This window comes from Salmo trutta, chromosome 37 (genome assembly GCF_901001165.1).
Source record: "Salmo trutta chromosome 37, fSalTru1.1, whole genome shotgun sequence".
NCBI lineage: Eukaryota > Metazoa > Chordata > Actinopteri > Salmoniformes > Salmonidae > Salmo > Salmo trutta.
Genome location: NC_042993.1, coordinates 25,288,403 through 25,312,017, shown reverse-complemented (window position 1 = coordinate 25,312,017; position 23,615 = coordinate 25,288,403). Strand labels below are relative to the sequence as shown.

The 23,615-nt window shown below is 41.8% G+C and overlaps 2 protein-coding genes across 3 annotated transcripts in view; one reads left to right on the top strand and one right to left on the bottom strand.

Moving 5' to 3' along the window:
* LOC115177059 (beta-1,4-galactosyltransferase 3) overlaps positions 1–16,737 on the bottom strand; it is a 31,805-nt gene extending 15,068 nt beyond the window's left edge. Inside the window, exons 1-2 of one of the 2 annotated variants that reach the window (XM_029737527.1) lie at positions 16,482–16,737; positions 15,456–15,552 (exon numbers count right to left, since the gene is read on the bottom strand). The gene's annotated coding sequence lies outside the window, so the exon portion shown is untranslated. The remainder of the gene's footprint in view (positions 1–15,455; positions 15,553–16,481) is intronic. The other variant, XM_029737526.1, reaches the window with a different exon arrangement.
* Positions 16,738–19,021: 2,284 nt separating this feature from the next.
* Positions 19,022–19,585, top strand: LOC115176516 (putative protein TPRXL). The gene has a single exon (XM_029736545.1). It carries the CDS (start codon positions 19,022–19,024, stop codon positions 19,583–19,585), a length of 564 nt encoding a protein of 187 aa, XP_029592405.1.
* The last annotated feature ends 4,030 nt before the right edge of the window (positions 19,586–23,615 follow it).

Below are 23,615 nucleotides of genomic sequence, written 5' to 3'. Positions count from 1 at the left end.
AGATGACGTTATTATGAAAACATTGTACCTTTAAGAGTTTTCCCCAGTATATGCCTGATGTTTATACATTGTACGTTGTGTAGAAAATATCCAAATCAAACAGAATGTTTTGGTAAAGATGAAATGTGAAGTTAGTGTCTAAAATTGGATATTTTCTAGAACCAAAGCCTTGCCCCCTTTACTTGGTCCGCCCAGAGAATTGCCCTAAAGGCGGTTACACCCACTTCTGACCCGAGGGTATAAGACAGGAGAGTGAAGAATTAACATAGGAGACTAATTGACCCCAAGCTGCAGCTAAGGTCTAACAAAGTCGACGAACCCCAAAACGAAACACAAGGTTGAAGACAAAGAAATATTTTTCTACACGAGCTACGGACGAGTAGCTGTGTCTAAGCGGGTGAATTCAAGCCGAACCACCCAGCCTCCACTCTCCATTGAATCGTGGTATCGACACCATTCGAGCCGAAGCTGTGAGCTCTGAACTACAGAGCTGTCTGTCCTCAGAAGACCCCTTTCCGATCAAGGGTGAGGATCAGACCACTTAGCCAAGAAGGACACTGACATCGTGAGGACAACCAGAGAGTTGCGCCGGAGAAGTGCGTCATTTAGAAGCCTAAACGACCCACGCGGAGCTTCCCACCTGAGACCTCCAACACGTAATTACATCATTATATTCTGACCCATAAGAGCGGCAGTTCGGGGCAAGGCTAATTTTAAATAAGCATGGCTGACAAATGAACCCAAATGTATATTTCTCTCGTGTACTTCCTTTATTTCTCTCTCTTTAAAATCCCCATTTTGGGTAACAAGCGCCATAGTGTGTTGGCCCGTTATACTAAGTCCTAATCAATAGCTAGACTGTGTTTTGTGTATGTGTATTTTTATCATCATTTTAGCTTGCTAGTAAATAAATAATCAACTAAGATTGGTGTGGTAAATTCAGTGGTAAAGCCCGGGTCCGTGCAGATTCCCGGATTATACGACGTTCAGATTATGAGACTGTAGAGGAAAATGATTAATTTAGCGACTGTTGTAATCGATATTCTGATATCCTTTGAGTTAATTTGGGAAATAGAAACTCAATCAAAACAATGTTCCCATGGTGCCCCAGGTTAATGAGTTAATAATTGCTTGATTCATTGCTTAATTCATTTAATCACGCAATTATAAACCGTTAATCATTCGATGAGCAACAGTCGTCACATTAACTAATACAACGTCACGACAGCTCACTGCCACTTAAAATGTTGTTTTTCTAAAATGTCCTCCTCCAGTTTAGATGGATGTCATATTGTATTTGTGTCTCCCCTTCTCATAAGCCTATTATATGGACAACGTAGTTGTTATTGATTGTTTGTCAGTGTCAGCAGAGTAGGCTACCCTGTAATTTGTTGTATATTACATTTTTTTTAAAGTATTTTATACACACACAGCCAATGTCTCGAGTCATATCAAGTGCAGAGGAATTGTATGAAATGGGTTTTTCCCATGCAAAGTAAGAAACTTATCCGACAGACTATAGCCAAGGCCTCTACACTGCACGCGCTCAGCCATGCATTGAGCAGTCTGAGTATTATTATTAGCCTAAATGACTATCCAATCTACTCATCACATTACAAATAGTAGGCTATCTTACATAAATCTGCAAATGTGATGATGCGTGGAATGCTATATTATAATAGTGCATTTTGATGGTGAAAATGTGCTTCCCCAAACTTGAAACTCATCCTCGGCCTATACATATGCTAGTGATTAGGTTCGTTTATCATCTTGTTGGCTGAGGGAAAGTAAATGTGGACAGTTGTTTTAACATCTTCAAACTATAAAGTAAGGACACACGTCCTTGCATCCTCAACTTACATTTTCTGTTAAGATGAATTACCATATTCTTAATGTGATTGTCATTCTGAGCACCATGGGTGGACGCCCTATTCAGGTTATGCACCCAATGCACATAGGTTCGGTACATTTCTCAAATGTCTGGTAAATTATAGTGTTGCTGGTCAAATGTCCGGCGCCACATTTTCATAACAGAAACCCTGATATGCGTGTGTGTGATCTGCAACTGTGAGCACATCAGTTTCAACAGAAATCTCCCTTAACCCGCCTTTTCAGCTTCAATACTCCTTAATCCCCAGACAATGAGGAAACAAGTTCATTAAACACACAGAGAGACAGAGAAATGGAAAGACAAGAGGGTGAGCGCATGACGAGTCAGCAAAATGTGGAGATACTGGAACAGGAAGGAGAGAGCTAGAAAGAGGGAGGGAGTGAAGAGAGGAAAAAGGAAAAAAATATTATTTTTTACAACTTCAAATATGAGCAGATGCAGGGGGAACTTCTCAGGCAGTCCTCTCAAATGAACGGTGGCCAGCAACATCATATACACAGCAACCATATAGGCATAGTGGCTAAATCCTTAGAGCAAACATGATAACCTTCATTTACTACGGTTTAAATGCACACTATACTACCGTATGTCCAATGTCCACTGCAGTTTCACAGGTGTTTACATGAATAGTCGGCTGATCAACAGGGTGTGTATAGTATCATCCCAGCCCGGTTAAGCGCTCAGGGGCCGTATTGACTTAAAATGGGATATAGGATTGCTGCCTGGGATATAGTGTAGCAGGACAACTTGGCAGCTGGCAACTCCCTTGACAAAGCCAGGGCCTTGCCTTCTCAGCACACATAAAAAGAGCCAGTGACTAGATTTAGATGCCCCTGTTCCTCAGGCTATGTGATGCTATGTGAGGGAATCTGAGAATGACAAAAGGAGAGGGAGAGAAAGCAGAGTAGGCCCAATGCAAGTGGCTAGTTTAGTTGTCTCACCAGCGTTCAATCTAGGCTACAGTCCCTCTCTCGAGTCTCTACATTTGAAAGTCAAAGAGGTAGAACTGGCATGACTAGCTCATGCAGGCCCGAGTCAGCCAAAACAAACATCTTCCCTCCAGTGTTCTTCCACCTCCTCACGTCGCCCCCTCCTCCTCAGACTGTAAAGCAGCACACACTTCAGACCGAGTGATGGCAGCTATGGAAGATTACAGGCAAGATATGGGACAATCCTTTTCTGCCTGGAGCCATCAATATTATATGTATACTGTATGTACACATGCATACTTGCACACACTGGAATGGATGAGATAATAGTAGTCAGCGAGGGGGCCGAGGAAAGAGAGAAATGAGGTGGGGAGGGATGGAAGGGGAGCAGAGAGAGCGAGAAGTATGCAAAATGTATATATGAATCATTATCTAAGGATCTCTGTTAGCGTGGCTGGTTATTCAGGATCCCACGCATGCGCAGCCCATAGCCAGGCAGCTAGCCAGCCTGTCGGCCAGGCACAGGGGACCCACTAAGAGACCCGCAGTCCCGTGAGAGGGGAGCAGTCAGCCAGCCAGCTCAACAGACTGCTGGGAAATATAGGACGACGCAATAGAAGAGAAGAAAAGAGTGGCGGAAAGTGGAAATATGTAGCCAAGTACTTGAAAACATCTGGTGTGTGTCTGTCCCAAAGGAGAGCTGCAGAGCAGGAGTGGGAGGAAGAGGATGGGGTAGAAACAGTTGATAGCAGACTAACGCAAGGCCTGCCTGTGAATCAAAGCCTTAACCTGCCGGAGCAGAGCGGGATGCCAGACACGAAGAGAAGGGTGAGGGACTGAAGCGATGCCATGTTCGGCTGATTAGAGGAACACGTACTATATCCATCCATCCGTCAGCATCTGTCAGCTGTGGACGACTGTGCTTTCTAGCATTAACCTTGTGATCTCTGTAGTCTGCAAATCTGCTCCAAAACAGCTTTGGAGCTTGGGCGGAAAAGGCCCTCAAATCCTTGCACTCTATTCAGACCCATTCAGTTCTACACACTGAAGATAGGCTCCACTGAGAATCATGCAGACTTCTGCTACATTTCACCTCAGATTGTCAAAAGAACTTTACCAACATATTACCTGCCGCCAGTGTTCCATTACGAAGCAAACTGCCACAAATACTATACCTGGCAAGCCTGTCTGATGAAGTTACTGGTCATATCCACTGCATTATCTAGTGTCACTAGCTAATTCTTTATCTATTGCCATGAGTCACAAGATGACTCTGTGTCACCTCTTGCTCAACAAACCTGTTATCACCCTGTGGGAGTGTATAGGAGGAAAGAAGATATGGTATGAACAAAGCTAACAGAAACCATGTGAGGGGAAAGAGTAGACTAAACAGCTCTTCCCCCTCGGCTCACTACCACTCTCAGGTGTAAGGTGACAATATACAATAGGGAGACACTCCAGACCGAAACTGCTACAGACCTATATCTATCCTACCCTGCCTTTCTAAGGTTTTCAAAAGCCAAGTTAAAACTAGAGGTCGACCGATTAAATCGGAATGGCCGATTAATTAGGGCCAATTTCAAGTTTTCATAACAATCGGAATTTTTGGACGGCGATTTAGAAAAAACTTTTTTTTGACCTTTATTTAACCTCTCTAGGGTAGGGGGCAGTATTTTCACAGCCGGATGAAAAACATACCCAAATTAAAACGGCCTACTACTCGGGCCCAGGAACTGGAATATGCATATTATTAGTTTGGATAGAAAACACTCTGAAGTTTCTAAAACTGTTTGAATGATGTCTGTGAGTATAACAGAACTCATATGGCAGGCAAAAACCTGAGAAAAATCTAAGCAGGAAGTGAGAATTCTGGTGCTTGTAGTCCTTTCAAGTCATTGCCAATCGAACACACGGTGAGTTAGGGTTCATTTTGCACTTCCTAAGGCTTCCACTAGATGTCAACAGTCTTTTAGAAGTGTCTACGATGAACAGAGACCGAATGAGAAGGCTGGGAACTTGGTCAGCCAGAGAATGACATCACTTCATTGGGGCGCATTCACGAGGGTGGATCCTCCGTTCCAAAACCTTTTTCAAGACACAGGAACCGTCCGGTTGAAATATTACTGAATCTTCACGTTCTAAAGGCCCTAAAGATTGATGTTTTACAACAGTTGACATGTTTGAACGAACATAAATACATTTTTTTTGTACTTTTTGTCGTAACATTTTCCGCGCGCACATTTGGAGTAGCTGAACTGAACGCGCGAACAACAATAAGCTATTTGCACATAAATTATGGATTTTATCGAACAAAACAACATTTGTTGAGTACCTGGGATTCCTGGAAGTGCCTTCTGATGAAGATCATCAAAGGTAAGTGAATATTTCTAATACTATTTATTAATTTAGATGACTCCAACATGGCGGCTATCTGTATCACCTAGTGTTTTTTTCTGAGCACAGTACTCAGATTATTGCAAAGTGTGAATTCCCAGTAAAGTTATTTTGAAATCTGGCAATGCGGTTGCATTCAGGAGATGTTAATCTATAATTCTTTGAATGACGTTTAATATTTTATCAATGTTATGACGAGTATTTTTGTAGATTGTGGTGCTGATTCACCGGCAGTATTGGAGGCAAAATATTTTCTGAACGTCACGCGCCAATGTAAAATGCTGTTTTTATATATAAATATGAACTTTATCGAACATAAAAATGCATGTATTGTATAACACACTGTATTAGGAGTGTCATCTGATGAAGATCGTCAAAGGTTAGTGCTGCATTTAGCTGTGTTTTGGGTATTTGTGATGCATGCTAGTTGCTTAGAAAATGGCTGTGTGGTTATTGTGTCGATGTACTCCTAACATAATCTAATGTTTTGCTTTCGCTGTAAAGCCTTTTGGAAATCAGAAAACGTGGTTCAATTCAGGAGAAGTGTATCTATAAAATAGTCCTATGTTTGAGAACTTTGAATTTTGACATTTAGTGGTTTTAAATCTGGCGCTCTGACTTTTTACTGGCTGTTGAATAGTGTGGGACGATTTCGTCCCACCTCCCCTAGAGAGGTTAACTAGGCAAGTCAGTTAAGAACACATTCTTATTTTCAATGATGGCCTAGGAACGGTGGGTTAACTGCCTTGTTCAGGGGCAGAACGACAGATTTTTACCTTGTCAGCTCGGTGATTCAATCTTGCAACCTTACGGTTAACTAGTCCAACGCTCTAACCACTTGCTTTACATTGCACTCCACGAGGAGCCTGCCTGTTACGCGAATGCAGTAAGAAGCCAAGGTAAGTTGCTAGCTAGCATTAAACTTCTTATAAAAAACAATCAATCATAATCCCTAGTTAAACTAGTAATATCATCAACCATGTGTAGTTATCTAGCCTGTCCTGCGTTGCATATAATCGTTTAGGTACACGTTGCTCCAACCATAAACATCAATGCCTTTCTTAAAATCAATACACAAGTATATATTTTTAAACCTGTATATTTAGTTAATATTGCCTGCTAACATGAATTTCTTTTAACTAGGGAAAATGTGTCACTTCTCTTGCAAACAGTCAGGGTATATGCAGCAGTTTGGGCCGCCTGGCTCGTTGTGAACTGTGAAGACTATTTCTTCCTAACAAAGACATCCGACTTCGCCAAATGGGGGATGATTTAACAAAAGCGCATTTGCGAAAAAAAGCACAATCGTTGCAAGACTGTACCTAACCATAAACAGCAACGCCTTTCTTAAAATCAATACACAGAAGTATATATTTTTAAACCTGCATATTTAGCTAAAAGAAATCCAGGTTAGCAGGCAATATTAACCAGGTGAAATTGTGTAATTTTGCATTCATTGCACGCAGTCAGGGTATATACACAACAGTTTGGGCCGCCTGGCTCGTTGCGAACTAATTTGCCAGAATTTTACGTAATTATGACAGGAATAATGTTTTGTTTTCGAAATGATAGTTTCCGGATTCGACCATATTAATGACCTAAGGCTCGTATTTCTGTGTGTTATTATGTTATAATTAAGTCTATGATTTGATAGAGCAGTCTGACTGAGCGATGGTAGGCAGCAGCAGGCTCGTAAGCATTCATTCAAACAGCCTTTCACAATGCATTGCGCTGTTTATGAATTCAAGCCTGTCAACTCCCAAGATTAGGCTGGTGTAACCGATGTGAAATGGCTAGCTAGTTAGCTGGGTGCGCCCTAATAGCGTTTTAAACGTCACTCGCTCTGAGACTTGGAGTAGTTGTTTCCCCTAGCTCTACATGGGTAACGCTGCTTCGAGGGTGGCTGTTGTCGATGTGTTCCTGGTTCAAGCCCAGGTAGGAGCGAGGAGAGGGACAGTGTATACTGTTACACTGGCAATACTAAAGTGTCTATAAGAACATCCAATAGTCAAAAGGTATATGAAATACAAATCGCAGAGAGAGAAATAGTCCTATAATAACTACAACCTAAAACATCTTACCTGGGAATATTGAAGACTCATGTTAAAAAGGAACCACCAGCTTTCATATGTTCTCATGTTCTGAGCAAGGAACTTAAACGTTAGCTTTTTTACATGGCACATATTGCACTTTTACTTTCTTCTCCAACACTTTGTTTTTGCATTATTTAAACCAACTTGAACATGTTTCATTATTTATTTGAGGCTAAATTGATTTTATTGATGTATTACTTTAAAGTTAAGTGTTCATTCAGTATTGTTGTAATTGTCATTATTACAAATAAAATAATATATATATTTTTGTTTTATTATTTAAAAAAAATATATTTAAAAAACATATATACATTTTTTAAATAAATAAATAAAAATAAATAAATCCAAAAAATGTAATCGGCCGATTAAAATCGGCATCGGCGGGTTTTTGGGTCCTCCAATAATCGGTATCGGCGTGGAAAAATCATAATCGGCCGACCTCTAGTTAAAACAGATTACCGACCATTTCGAATCCCACCGTACCTTCTCCGCTATGCAATCTGGTTACAGAGCTGGTCATGGGTGCACCTCAGCCACGCTCAAGGTCCTAAACGATATGATAACCGCCATCGATAAGAGACAATACTGTGCAGCTGTATTCGTCGACCTGGCCAAGGCTTTCGACTCTGTCAATCACCACATTCTTAGCGGCAGACTCAATAGCCTTGGTTTCTCAAATGACTGCCTCGCCTGGTTCACCAACTACTTCTCTGACAAGAGTTCAGTGGGTCAAATCCGAGGGTCTGTTGTCCGGACCACTGGCAGTCTATGGGGGTGCCACAGGGTTCAATTCTCGGGCCGACTCTCTTCTCTGTATACATCAATGATGTAGCTCTTGCTGCTGGTGATTCTCTGACCCACCTCTACGCAGACTACACCATTCTGTATACTTCTGGCCCTTCTTTGGACACTGTATTAACTAACCTCCAGACGAGCTTCAATGCCATACAACTCTCCTTCCGTGGCCTCCAACTGCTCTTAAATGCAAGTAAAACTAAATGCATGCTCTTCAACCGATCGCTGCCCGCACCTGCCCTGCATCACTACTCTGGACGGTTCTGACTTAGAATACGTGGACAACTACAAATACCTCGATGTCTGGTTAGACTGTAAACTCTCCTTCCAGACTCACATTAAGCATCTCCAATACAAAATTAAATCTAGAATCGGCTTCCTATTTCGCAACAAAGCATCCTCATGCTGCCAAACATACCATCCTACCGATCCTCGACGATGTCATTTACAAAATAGCCTCTAACACTCTACTCAACAAATTGGATGCAGTCTATCACAGTGCCATCCATTTTGTCACCAAAGCCCCATATACTACCCACCACTGCGACCTGTACGCTCTTGTTGGCTGGCTCTCGCTTCATACTCGTCGCCAAACCCACTGGCTCCAGGTCATCTACAAGACTTTGCTATGTAAAGCCCTGCCTTATCTCAGCTCACTGGTCACCATAGCAGCACCCACCCGTAGCACACACTCCAGCAGGTATTTTTCACTGGTCATCCCCAAAGCCAATTCCTCCTTTGGCCGCCTTTCCTTCCAGTTCTCTGCTGCCTATGACTGGAACGAACTGCAAAAAAAAACAAAAAAAAAAAAAAACAAAAAAAAAAAATCACTGAAGCTGGAGACTCATATCTCCCTCACTAACTTTAAGCACCAGCTGTCAGAGCAGCTCACAGATCACTGCACATAGCCCATCCAACTACCTCATCCCCATACTATATTTATTTATCTTGCTCCTTTGCACCCCAGTATCTCTACTTGCACATTCATCTTCTGCACATCTATCACTCCAGTGTTTAATGGCTATATTGTAATTACTTCGCAACCATGGCCTATTTATTGCCTTACCTCCCTTATCTTACCTCATTTTCACACACGATATAGACTTTTTCTATTGTATGTTTGTTTATTCCATGTGTAACTCCGTGTTGTTGTGTGTCGAACTGCTTTGCTTTATCTTGGCCAGGTCGCAGTTGTAAATGAGAACTTGTTCTCAACTAGCCTACCTGGTTAAATAAAAGGTGGAGGGAAAAACAAAAAAAACAAGCTATCCATATTCAATTAGTAAACAAAACATCTGAAATCCTTGAGGACGGTTCCTGACTCCTGAGGATGTGAAATGACCATTGTGATATAGGCTAGCCTAGGACTTGAGAAAACTTAGGCTCCTTCCCAGTCTGTGGTATCAACGGAGGAAGAGGCTTGAGCCAGAGACCAGCTCAGTTTGCACTGCCCTGAGCATCAATATGCACCAGAAAATGTGCTTTGTGACAAGAGCATTACCTTTACTTGACTGCCAAGACAAGGGAAAACTGTTCATATTTGGATAACCACTGGCTATAAGGCCAACCCTACATTCTAAAAAAGAAAAGAAAAATAGCCTACAAAGATACAGTAGATAGCTCTTCCAACTAAACAAGTCCAGTCAATTAAAACATTAGCATACAGTGTGAAAAAAAGTGTAATATATATATACATACACACACACACACACACACACACATATTAATGAGGGCTAGCGCCCTTGTCATAGCAACCCATGGCAACACACTGGCCATTCATTGTCAGTGCAGCTGGTACATGTCTCTTTAGCCGCTCCCTCAGGTCTGAGTCCACTGGGACAGGCTCACTGCTGAAGAGAAAAAAATAACAATTCTCTACAGCTTCTCCTTTACTGTCTGCTGCTGCTTGGGTAGTAACTAGTCTGAGTAGTTTCCATAGCGCAAAGTTCATTTGTGGCTTGAGCACCCACCCACACCTCTGGGACAGCCCTCATTGCAACCATGATGACAAGCTGCACGGCTCAGTAGCTAAGCAATGACAACCATAGGGACCAACCAGAAAAACTGAGGAAAACCACGTAAACATAACAAAAAGGGCACTAAGAGTCACACAGACATGAACGGCGAATGTGTTGCCTATCCACCGCTACTATCATTCCAGAGTAGATATGTAGATAGGTAGATTGGTAGATGGAAAATGTAATGTCTTGCCCTGATTGGACAGAAAGGGAGCAGGGTCAGCAATGGATCTGACAAATTGGAAGGCTAACACTAATGAAACAACCACAAGTATCAACAGGGATTGGCGTAACAAGTTGCCTTGTCACCTAGGGCAAGTGAACTGAGCAGTCGTGAAAGTTCAGACTGCTCTGTGGTTGTTCCATTGGGCAGGTGACAGTTTACACTGGAAACAACCACACAACATAAAAATGTGTGGTTCATTCACTACATTCATATAAAATACAGAATATTGCATTTCTGCATGTAAGTGATCATATCTGACAGGCAACCAAAAGCCTACTCCTTACTTGGCTAATGGGCAAGTGCACTTCAGACCTTAAAAGGGATACTTCAGGATTTTGGCAACCAAGCCCTTTATCTACTTCCCCAGAGTCCAATGAACTTGTGGATACCATTTCTATGTCTCTGTGTGCAGTTGGAAAGAAATTGCTAACTAGCGTTAGTGCAATGACTGGAAGTCTATGGTAACTGCTAGCATACTAGTAGATACCATAGACTGTCATTGCGCTAACGCTAGTTAGCATTAGCGCACAAAACTACCTCCAACTTCCTTCATACCGGACGCAGAGACATAAAACTGGTATCCATGAGTTCATCTGACTCTGGGGAAGTAGATACAGGGCTTTGTTGCCAAAATCCTGGTGTCCATTTAAAATGTCCAATACCTGTTGAAGGGTAGAAAATGAATGGTCACACAGCACTGGTTGGCTGATTGTGTAAACAGTAGTTCACTAACTGTTGTAAGTATGTTGTTAAAATCCTGTTTTTGCATATTCAGCATCAAACTGTAGGCATCAAAGCATGTCATTGCAGTCTCTTCCACAAATGGAGAAACTCTTCCAAGTAACACATTGTATGTACACCACAGTTCAAAAGTTTGGGGTCACTTAGAAATGTCCTTGTTTTAGAAAGAAAAGCACATTTTTTGTCCATTAAAATAACATAAAATTGATAAGAAATACAGTGTAGACATTGTTAATGGTTGTAAATGACTATTGTAAGTGTAAATGGCAGATTTTCAATGGAATATCTACATAATGGGCCTCTGTACACCTATCAGCAACCATCCCTCCTGTGTGCTAGCTAATCCAAGTTTATCATTTTAAAAGGCTAATTGATCATTAGAAAACCCTTTGCAATTATGTTAGCACAGCTGAAAACTGTTGTGCTAATTTAAAGAATCAATAAAACCGTCCTTCTTTAGACTAGTTGAGTATCTGGAGCATCAGCATTTGTGGGTTCGATTACAGGCTCAAAATGTCCAGAAACAAAGATCTTTCTTCTGAAACTCGTCAGTCTATTCTTGTTCTGAGAAATGAAGGCTATTCCATGCGAGAAATTGCCAAGAAACTGAAGATCTCGTACAACGCTGTGTACTCCTCCCTTCACAGAACAGCACAAACTGGCTCTAACCAGAATAGAAAGAGTGGGATGCCCTGGTGCACAACTGAGCAAGAGGACAAGTACATTAGAGTGTCTAGTTTGAGAAACAGACGCCTTACAAGTCCTCAACTGGCAGCTTCATTAAATAGTACCCACAAAACACCAGTCTCAACGTCAACAGTGAAGAGGCGACTCCGGGATGCTGGCCTTCTAGGCAGAGTTCCTCTGTCCAGTGTCTGTGTTCTTTTGCCCATCTTAATCTTTTCTTTTTATTGGCCAGTGAGATCTGGCTTTTTCTTTGCAACTCTGGAGTTGCTAACACAACGTGCCATTGGAACACAGGAGGGATGGCTGCTGATAATGGACCTCTGTACACCTATGTAGATATTCCATTAAAATAAAAAATATGCCGTTTCCAGCTACAATAGTCATTTTAAATGGAAAAAAAAAAGTGCTTTTCTTTCATAAACAAGGACATTTCTAAGTGACCACAAACCTTTAAATGGTAATGCATGTCTGTACAGACCAGAGCTGAGTTCAGTATGTTTTTACATTCTGGAACGTTCAATTGACCGCAAACGTGCTGTACTGAACGACCAGTTGAAAAACAGGGAGGGTTTGGGTTGTGGGTTCGGGAACGCTGTCAGCATGGCCACTGCCCTTTAAATACACCACTCATTGCTTCAAGCCACACCCCCCAAATGGGAGCAAACGTACCTCAATGTTTGTTCAAGAACGTTTTAGGGATTAGTGTCATTCAGTACAAACAGTTACGCAACATTCAAACGTTCAAGCGAACTGAACGCACCAGAACAGGATTTCACAAACTCGGTCTTGGGGTCCCCCCTGGGTGCACGTTTTGGGTTTTTCCCTAGCACTACACAGCGGATTCAAATAAATCAATGAGTGATGAGTTGGTTATTTGAATCAGCTGTGTAGTGCTTGGGCAAAAACAAACACCCGGGGTGGGGGCCCAGGACCAAGTTTGGAAACCCTGTGATAGGATCTAGCTGTTCAGCAGACGTTTGCATTGATAAAGACAGGCTCTTATCCCATAAACACCGTGGAGTCCTATAGTACTGTCCCCTCCGCTAGTCTAACGTTAGAGCCAGTATTCACTCAGTCAACCTGACAGCTCTTGTGACGGGGTCTTTGTGGCCATTTCTCACTCTGGAAACTATTTAAAAACAGAGAGGAGAGTAGGGAGGAAGGTTTGCCCAGCTCAAATGACGCTGCCCAAAGCAAACGGATTACAGAGCAGGTGTTATTTAACTAGGCAAGTCAGTTAAGAACAAATTCTTATTTTTTACAAAAAGACAGCCTACCGGGTTGTCTTGTTCAGTGGCAGAACGACAGATTTTTCCCATGTCAGCTCGGGATTTGATCCAACAACCTTCCGGTTACTGGCCCAACACTCTAACCACTAGGCTACCTGCTGCCCCTTTTGTACACCTTCAAAAGATGGCAAACAGCCATGGCTGGGCAAATATAGAAAACAAAAGACAGACCACTTTCTGAACTTGATTGCACAAACCACTGCTTTTAAATTACATTCACTCCCTCCCAATCCTGTTTACAGAGAGGCTGCTAGGTGGATTTAAAATGATCCTGGTTCAGGAACTGTACACAGGATACTCCTACACCTTGAGTAAACAAGTCTTCCATCATAGCTGGTTGATTTTGTAAATACAGGCACTTCTGGATGTTAAATGTTTTTGGAAAATTAAACCTCTTGAAACTGCTTCTTATCTCTCTGAATATGTTCTTCACTCTGTCTGGAAACAAGATCTAATAGAGTCTGAGACCATAACATTTAAAGAAATCAAACATTATTATTGGTTTCCCCATATACCCGAGGGGAAATGTCATTGCCACCACTTCATAAAATGTGCTATTTTAGTTGAAAAGGAAATTACATAAATTGTGCCTAAGGTATGTTATAGAACTTTTTTTTCTTCTTTTTGTTTTATACAAGTTTTGATTACATGTATTTATCATTGTCATGTCTAAATGTCCATATAGGCCTTGAAGATACTCAGAAACATGTATTTACCACATTAAAATCGTAATATTTTACATTTTTTTAGGAATTATCTTAAGAACAAGCATATAAGATTCACATACGGGAAAAATAATCAATATCAACTGTAATACACATTTGCCTCAAATATGTACCGTGATAGTAATGACTTTGCATTGTGGTAATGACACTGTGTGGAAATGGCATTTCATATAAAACTGAGAAATACCATTAAACATTTTAATGTCACAGTAGTACATGTTTAATTTTGTTGAAGATACAGAACAGACCATTAGTTCCGATTCATCCCAAAGGTGTTTGATGGGGTTGAGGTCAGGGCAGTCAAGTTCTTCCACACCGATCTCAACAAACCATTTATGTATGGACCCCTCGCTTTGTGCGCAGGGGCATTGGCCCTTTACTGTTTCAGCATGACTTCTCCAAACTGTTGCCACAAATTTGGAAGGACAAAATCGTCTAAAATGTCGTTGTATGCTGGAGGGTTAACATTTCCCGTCATCGGAACTAAGGGGCCTAGCCCTAACCATTAAAAATAGCCCAAGACCATTATTCGTCCTCCACCAAAAGTAAGGTTGGCACTATGCATGGGGCAGGTATCGTTTTCAAGGCATCTGCCAAATCCAGAGTCGCCCGTTGGACTGTCAGATAGTGAAGCATGATTCATCACTCTAGAGAACGCGTTTCCACTGCTCCAGAGTCCAATGGCAGAGAGCTTTACGCCACTCCAGCCGACGCTTGGCATTGTGCATGGTGATCTTATGCTTGGGCGGGGCTGCTCGTAAATGGAAACCCATTTCATGAAGATCCCAACAAAAAGTTTTTTTTGCTGAAGTTGCTTCCAGAGCCAGTGTGGAATTCGGTAGCGAGTGTTGCAACTGAGGACAGACGATTTTTACGAGCGTCAGCACCCGGCAGTCCCGTTCTGTGAGCTTGTGTGGCCTACCACTTGTGGTTGAGCCGTTGTTGCTCCTAGATGTTTCCTCTTCACAATAACAGCACTTACAGTTGACCAGCGCTGCTATAGCAGGGCTTACATTTTATGAACTGACTTGTTGGAAATGATGGCATCCTATGACTGTGCCACATTGAAAGTCGCTGCACTCTTCAGTAAGGGCCATTCTACTGTCAATGTTAATCTGTGGAGAATGCATGGCTGTGTGCTCGATTGTATTCACCTTTCAGCAACGGGTGTGGCTGAAATAGCAGAATCCACTATTTTGAAGGGGTGTCCACATACTTTTGTGTATATATAGTGTATGTCCTTGTTCTCTCCTTGGTTGATTTAGGGGACATCTCATAGAAAATAATTAAAGTCATTAATAACCATAGTAAGTCACATAAATAGACATCACAATCACTCCATCATCCAAACACAATACAAAATGTAATAGCAAATAAGTGTTCAATTTCAACTTAATCATGATCATATGTAATTGGTCTTTTCAGGTCTTAAGGTTAGTAAAAATGTATGAACTAATACATTTCGTCATTACCACATTCTTTCCTTACCATCACAGTTCATTATGTGGTGGTAATCACGTGTGGTGGGAATGACATGCTAACTCCAGTTGAACAGCTAGCATACAATGTATCCTAAATAAATAATTATAGCAATTTTAAAAAATGTAACAAGTTGTTTTAATTATAGCCTACTTGGTAATGACATTCAATAAAAATATTATATTTACCTTTATTTTTAAAAACATTTCCCGGCATCAAAATGTGAATTTCCCTCCATGTGCTCAGCTGTCACTATTCATATACATGGTAACAAAGTACACACATCTGAAAAAAACGTTATTATAATATACATTTGCTTGTCGTGGTGGTAATGACAAAATACTTAGAGAAGGCCGTATTGTTTGTATAATTTTTTTTTAAAGTAACAAATGGCTTATGCGCATCTAATATGCAGGTAGCCTAGTAGTTAAGAGTGTTGGGCCAGTAACGGAAAGGTTGCTGTATCGAATCCCAGAGCTGACAACGTAAAAATAAAAAACAAGTCGTTCTGTCCCTGAACATGACTGTTAACCCAAAAGTTTACGGTTATTTTAGTCTTAAAGGTTGTGAGAAAAAAAATCTAAATTCGCATTTTCTCTTTAAAATCGAACGTATTTCCTAAATCCGTCATTGTAAATAAGAATTTGTTCTTAACTGACTTGTCTGGTTAAATAAAGATTAAATAAAACAAAATCACCCAGCTATACCATCGGAATAAGATTTTTTTTGCTTGGTCACAGACATGAACAGATGCAACAATATCATGTAGCCTGCCTACAGACAGACATACACACACTCTATGGTGTTCAGTAAACTAATTCGTTTTGTGTTTTTACATGATTAGACCATTCAAGTCTTTAGATTTTGTACGAGAGTCATGATGATGTAACCAAAGATTCCACCATTTCTGGCGTAGCTAATTTACCTGGGCTCGAGCCTTGCCTCAACAACTCTTAAAGCGGCCACAATAAATAAATAAATATTTAACATTTTAGATAGCCAACGTTAGCTACGGACTAACTAGCAAATGTGACGGAGAAACAAGCTATAAAAGCCGGCAAACTAACGTCACTGACTCCATTTCCTTCTGCTTTGCTAGCTTGCTAACTTATTTCATACACGGTCATGATTTGTTAACGTAACGTTGCTGGCTATCCAGTTAGCATTATTAGCTAGTTAGCTAGATAAAAATAAATAAACTGTAGCCAGCTTACCAACTAAACGCACGAGACGGTGTTTACCATTCCACTCCTCTTGTTCGTGGATAGCTCAATGGTTCCTTTTCTAATTTATTCCAGGCAACAGAATTGCTAAACATCACTTTCACAATTCGAGTTGCTCCGGGGCTGCGTTTCGAAGTTGAAATGCAGCTTCTTCAGCCACACTTCACATGTAGACCAGTACAGGAAGTGATGTACACAGCTGTTTGGTGTTGCTTGTAGATAGAATGGTAACGTCGGTAGAGACTTTTTAAGAGTTAGTTTAGCGCACCTCCTCGGACCTTTTCGTGCTGTATGCATGTCCTGATTTTCACCACTACTTGCTGTTTTGGTTTCACAATAATTAAATGAATGCACTGACAATACAATTGAATGGGGTGACGTTGGTAGTACACAGTGACATAACGACCCTTTTGTGTTATGGCTTACTGAATATAGAACGAGGAAAACACCATATACTTGACTCGATGAGACATGGTAAAGATAAATTACAGAAATTGTGTAATATAAATTACATGTGTTTATTTAGACCTACTACTGTATCTTTCGTACACGTTCTGAGCTGTGCTTTTGTGTAGAAATTGTACTTTCTAATAAAATATAGATTTTATACCAAATGGCAGATGGGAGAAAATAAAGTATTATATTGTAATATATGTGTTCTAGATTCTAGAATGGTGCATCACTTATCTCTTAGTTGAAAATCAAGTGTAAACCAATTGTGGTCAAAGCCAAAGTACTGACTTTTTGCCATATTTCAACACAAAACAGCTTATTTAAAAGGTAAGGAATCCACTCAATACTTCAGTATTCAATGTTATGGGACTGGGTAGTTGTTACATGTAGATTAAGTTACTGGTCCACTGGCAGGAGTTAAACAAAGGCAATGAAGTGGTTACCAAAATGAATAGCCTTTTCATGATCACTAACATATCTAAACTAAATATATTTCTATAATCTGACAAATAACTACATGCCACTTTAAGGTGATGGATTGATCCTCTGAAACTGTAGTTATGGACAAATAGTTATGGCCGTTTGTGATCGCACACACATTTGAATTTGGTTGTCCAAACCTTTCTTCAGAATGTCCAAGCTTCCCACCTCACCTTCCTCAGTTCCACCCCTGGAAGCCCCAGTCCACCTTGGATGCTGTAGTGTCAGCAATGTGGTGCAGTTTCTGCCCTGGTCAAAGAATGCTACCCAGTGGCGGATTTAGGTATGGGCGACATGGGCGGCATCTTGCCAGGGGCGGCACGGGGCGCCCGCACAACATTTTGTGGAATGGTGATATTTGCACGTCACGTCAATGATTTCATGTCACTGTGGGTCAATTAACCTTGTCGGAGTGGGCGCCCTGATTCTAGTTTGTGAGCTAGGCAGGCTACTGCCTGGGAAGGTCTCTCACTCAGAAGTATGAGATGGGGAGGGAGGCGGGGGTATGTTGACCTCAGGTCTACCAACTGGAAGCCCGAGGTAGGGGGAGTGGGGGAATCTATCAAATAGCACACCTCTTAACTTTGTACAGTAGTAATGCAATTAGTAAAATCAGTCACACTACGAAATGCTACCAAATAAACCACAATTCATTCATAATACTGTGAATATATTGTTTCACAGACATATTGTTGAATTTTTTTCTGGTTTGTGCAAAATCGTTAAGAATAATATAAATCCAGTCTGCACACCACCAAGGTGAATTGGTTTAGTCTTGACTCTTGGTTGAGTGTTGGGGGATGGGTAATGTATTGATGCTCGAGTGCCAAATCAACACAAATGGATAAGAAAAGGTCTAAGCCATCAAGTGCCCAGTTTAGGAAAAAGAGGAAAGAAGAGGAGAAATGCGCAGAAGATAAAGGTAAGCAGCTATGTCATCTCTTTATGATTATAATATTATACATGTGATGAAATAGGCTAGTTTAACACTCATGTTTGTTAGCCTATGTTGCTTGCAATGCTATTACACATAGGGCGACTATATTCCGTTTTCTGTCCAACTAGCTTACATAACATTGGATATAATTTCACACAGTTTCATCATGATAATGTGTGTAGCCTGCAGCAAAACGATTACAACCTAACTAGCACATTATTGATTTGGTTAACATTCATTGAGGTGACATCATAAATGTTTCTGTGATTGTATTGATTAGTTCCCGAGCTCAGTAAGGGGAATTTCCAATGCTGTAAGCTAACTTAAAATAGGTCTATATTATGCTGATATGTTGTATCTTTTGTGATATATTGAGTCTTTTGGGGTGTCTTATTTCATTTGGTTCCTATTCTGAAAGTTTGATATATTGTGCATAATGACGTATATTTAATTGTGCAACAAATGTATTTAGGGTGTCAGACTCATATACTGTATTTTAATGTAAATTCAGGGACACTTCTGAAATATTTTGGAGCACCCTCTGGCACTGGCCAGGATGAGGAGCCATCTACCTCCTCAGCCACACAGGCCTCTTCAGAAATGATCTGAGCCTCAGGATGAAGAACCATCTACCTCCTCAGCCACACAGGCCTCTTCAGAAATGATCTCAGAGACTCAGGATGAAGAACCATCTACCTCCTCAGCCACACAGGCCTCTTCAGAAATGATCTCAGAGCCTCAGGATGAAGAACCATCTACCTCCTCAGCCACACAGGCCTCTTCAGAAATGATCTCAGAGACTCAGGATGAAGAACCATCTACCTCCTCAGCCACACAGGCCTCTTCAGAAATGATCTCAGAGCCTCAGGATGAAGAACCATCTACCTCCTCAGCCACACAGGCCTCTTCAGAAATGATCTCAGAGCCTCAGGATGAAGAACCATCTACCTCCTCAGCCACACAGGCCTCTTCAGAAATGATCTCAGAGCCTCAGGATGAAGAGCCATCTACCTCCTCTGCCACACAGGCCTCTTCAGAAATGATCTCAGAGCCTCAGGATGAAGAACCATCTACCTCCTCAGCCACACAGGCCTCTTCAGAAATGATCTCAGAGCCTCAGGATGAAGAACCATCTACCTCCTCAGCCACACAGGCCTCTTCAGAAATGATCTCAGAGCCTCAGGATGAAGAGCCATCTACCTCCTCTGCCACACAGGTGTCTTAACAAATGTTGTCTGAGCCTGAGGATGAAGACCCATTTGCTTCCACTTCTCCCCACCAGGATTCTACAGGTATGTTTGTGAACACGCGCATGTATGTATGGGTACACACACATGTGTTTATGTGTGCATCCCTGCATAACATAAACAAAACACAATTTCCCTTTTGCAAAGTTAAGTTTCCATATTGTAGGTAACAATGATTTTATTATTACTGGGTTTGTATGTGGGATGTTCCACCACTATAAATGCTGTGAATAACATGTGTAAACTAATGCCCATGTGCTCTCCATTAGAAATGCCTGTAGCAGCATCCCCACCAAACCCTGCTGCTGAGTATGAACCACTGAAGGCCAGTCAACCACGTTGACTGGCCTTCAGTTCTGACTGACAGAATTCAGACACACCTAGTCTGCAGAGGACCAAGTGAGGTACCACCTAACTTTATTTTCCCAAGGAATGGGAGTGATGGAAGAAGTTGCCACCACCAGTATTTCAGGAAGACCTTGGTGAGTGGTGAAAAAAATCCCTAGATGTTGGTTGGTGTATTCTGAAAGAAACAGCCGCTTCTGCTGCAAACTCTTTTCTAAGAAGAAAATTACTTTAGCAAACTCAGGACTGACAGACTGGAAACATACAAGTTCTTTGCTTACTTCACACGACAGCAGTCCAGAACACCAAAACATGGAAAGAACTGGCAAGGCTAAAAAAAGGGTAAACAAATTCTAAGCATGAGATGGCACTTATGGAGGCTGAGAGGATAAGATGGAGAGAGGTGTTGACACGTCTGACTGCTATTGTGCAGTCTCTGGCAATTAGAAATCTGTCACTAAGGGGACACACAGAAACACTGTACTCTCCACCAAATGGAAATTTCCTCAAAGAGGTTGAACTGATGGCACAATTTGATCCAGCCATGAAAGAGCACCTTAACCGTGTCCAAAAAGGGACATTGGCCACCAAATACAGAATGAACTCATTGATTTGTTGAGCAGCAAGGTCATTTCAATAATGGTGGGTGACATCAAGCTGGCAAAATTCTTCTCTATCATTCTAGAACGCACCTCAGACGTCAGCCACACTGAACAGTTGTCAGTTGTGATTATAATTGTGTCACTGAAGGAGCCCCACATAAAGGAACATTTATGGGGTTTTGAGAGGCAGACAAGTCCACAGGTCAACATTTGGCATCCCTGATTCTCAAAAGATTAGAGATAAAAATTCAGAGGACAGTCATGATAATGGGGCCAACATGAGAGGCAAAAACAAAGGTGTCCAAGCCAGACTCCTGGAAATGAATCCAAGAGCTCTATTTGTGCCATGTGGGGCTCACACATTGAACCTGGTTGTGGCTGATGCCACAGGTTACTTTGGCATCTTACACAAACTGTACACCTTGTTCTCAGCCTCAACACAGCAATGGGCCATCCTGAAAAAACATGTGGACATCACTTTGAAGACATGGACTGAGACAAGGTGGGAGAGTAAAGTATATACATTTTTTTTTACCCCTTTTTCTCCCCAATTTCATGGTATCCAATTGGTAGTTACAGTCCTGTCCCATCGCTGCAACTCTCGTACGGACTCAGGACAGGCGAAGGAAGAGAGCTGTGCGTCCTCCGAAACACAAACCAGCCAAGCCGCACTGCTTCTTGACAACGCCTGCTTAACCCGGAAGCACCAACGTGTCGGAGGAAACACCGTTCACCTGGCGTCCGTGTCAGCGTGCATTGCGACCGGTCCACCACAGGAGTCGCTAGTGCGCGATGGGACAGGAACATCCCTGCCGGCCAAACCCTCCCCTAACCCGGACGACGCTGGACCAATTGTGCACCGCCCCATGGGTCTCCCGGTCGCGGCCGGCTGCAACAGAGCCTGGACTCAAACCAGGTTCTCTAGTGGCACAGCTAGCACTGCCTTAGACCACAGAGCCACTCGGGAGGCTGTGGGAGTGTAAAGTTAAGAGTGTCGAGCCGCTGAGGTATCAGGCAGCAGAGGTGAGAGAGTCACTGATTGAGTTGAGGGATCAAACCAAAGACCCTGTGATAAAGATTGAGGCCCAGTCCTTGCCAGAGGTGGGATCATACCACTTCAGCATCTGTACAGTGGTGTGGTATGACATCTTGAGCCAGATCCAGCATGTGAGCAAGCTGATGTAGTCTCCCAGTATGCATGGTGCAGTCAGTCTTCTCATAAAGACAGAGGTCTCAGCAACTACAGGGCAACAGGCTTTATGACTGCACAAACATCAGCCAAGGATATTTGCGAGGCTATGAACGTAGAGGCCGTTCTACAACAAAAAAGTCTGTGATCCACAAAGTGCCACTTTTCATACGAATCATTTGATGAGCCTTTGAGTGATGATCTGAAGAAGCTGGATGTGACATTTTTCAATGTCGTTGTTGATGCTGCAACCTCAGCCCTTCAGGAAAGATTTTCCACATTGGAAAATGTGGGAGAGAAGTTGAGTGCTGTCAACCTTCCAAAGTCTCTCAAATGAGCTGACAGAACAATGCGAGGCCCTTAGTATGACACTGCACTATAAAGAACACTCAAACTTGGATGGCAGAGAGCTTGCACAGGAACTGAAGAACTTGCCATCTTAGACAATGACCCTGCTTGAGCTGCTGATATTTATATACGAAAGGGATCTCTCAGAAATGTACCCAAATTTGTGGATTGCTCTCAGAATTTGTCTTATTCTTTCAGTGAACGCAGCTGAAGCAGAGGAGCTTTTCAAAGCTGAAGCTCATCAAATCCTTTGGCGCTGAAGGGGGGGGTTCGCCCAGGGAGCCATACAAGCCAGAACCGCCACTGATGCTACCAAACCATGACCGGTGACCAATCTTCGCCAAGATGTCACAGGACCTGGAGTCTGCAACCATGCCCTTCTACACCAACTACCTTGACCCAGTCACTGACCACCTGCCCATGTTTCCCCATTAGGACACAAGTGGGTACTATTCCAATTGATATACCGTATGAGGGGCCTTTTACTTTCTAAACCACAATCTTGCCCTTAACTTTTCTAGGGTAGGGGGCAGTATTTTGACGTCCGGATGAAAGGTGTGCCCAAATTCAACTGCCTGCTACTCAGGCTCAGAATATAGGATATGCATATTATTCGTAGAGTTTGATAGAAAACACTCTGAAGTTTATAAAACTGTTTGAATGATGTCTGAGTATAACAGAACTCATATGGCAGGCAAAAATCTGAGAAAAATACAACCAGGAAGTGGGAAATCTGAGGGTTGTAGTTTTTTCAAGTGATTGCCTATACAGTGACTTAGGGTTCATTTTGCACTTCCTAAGGCTTCCACTAGATGTCAACAGTCTTTAAAACGTTGTTTCAGGCTTCTATTGTGAATATGGAGCGAACAAGAGGGCCTGGAAGTAGATGAGTGAGGAAATGACATGAGCTCAGAGGTGCGCGCTCGAGTGTGAGCTGTGCTCCTTTTCATAAGACATTGGAATTGTCCGGTTGGAATATTACTGAAGATATGTTAAAAACATCCTAATGATTGATGCTATACATCGTTTGACATATTTCTACGAACGTAAATAGAACTTTTGACTTTTCGTCGTGACATTTTTGCGCGCTTCCTGCATTTGGACATAAAAAAAGAAGGTATTTGGACATAAATGATGGACTTTATCGAACAAAACAAACATTTGTGGACCTGGGTTTCCTGGGAGTGCATTCTGATGAAGATCAAAGGTAAGTGAATATTTATAATATTATTTCTGAGTTTTATTGACTCCACAAAATGGCAGGTTTGGTTTCGTGTCTGAACGCTGTACTCAGATTATTGCAAAGTGTGCTTTCGCTGTAAAGTTTTTTTGAAATCTGACACAGCGGTTGCATTAAGGAGAGGTATCTATAATTCTTTGAATTACTGTTTAATATTTTATCAAAGTTTATGAGTATTTCTGTAAATTGATGTGCTCATTCACCGGAAGTTTTGGGAGGCAAAACATTTCTGAACATTACACGCCAATGTAAAATGTTTTTTTTTGATATAAATATGAACTTTA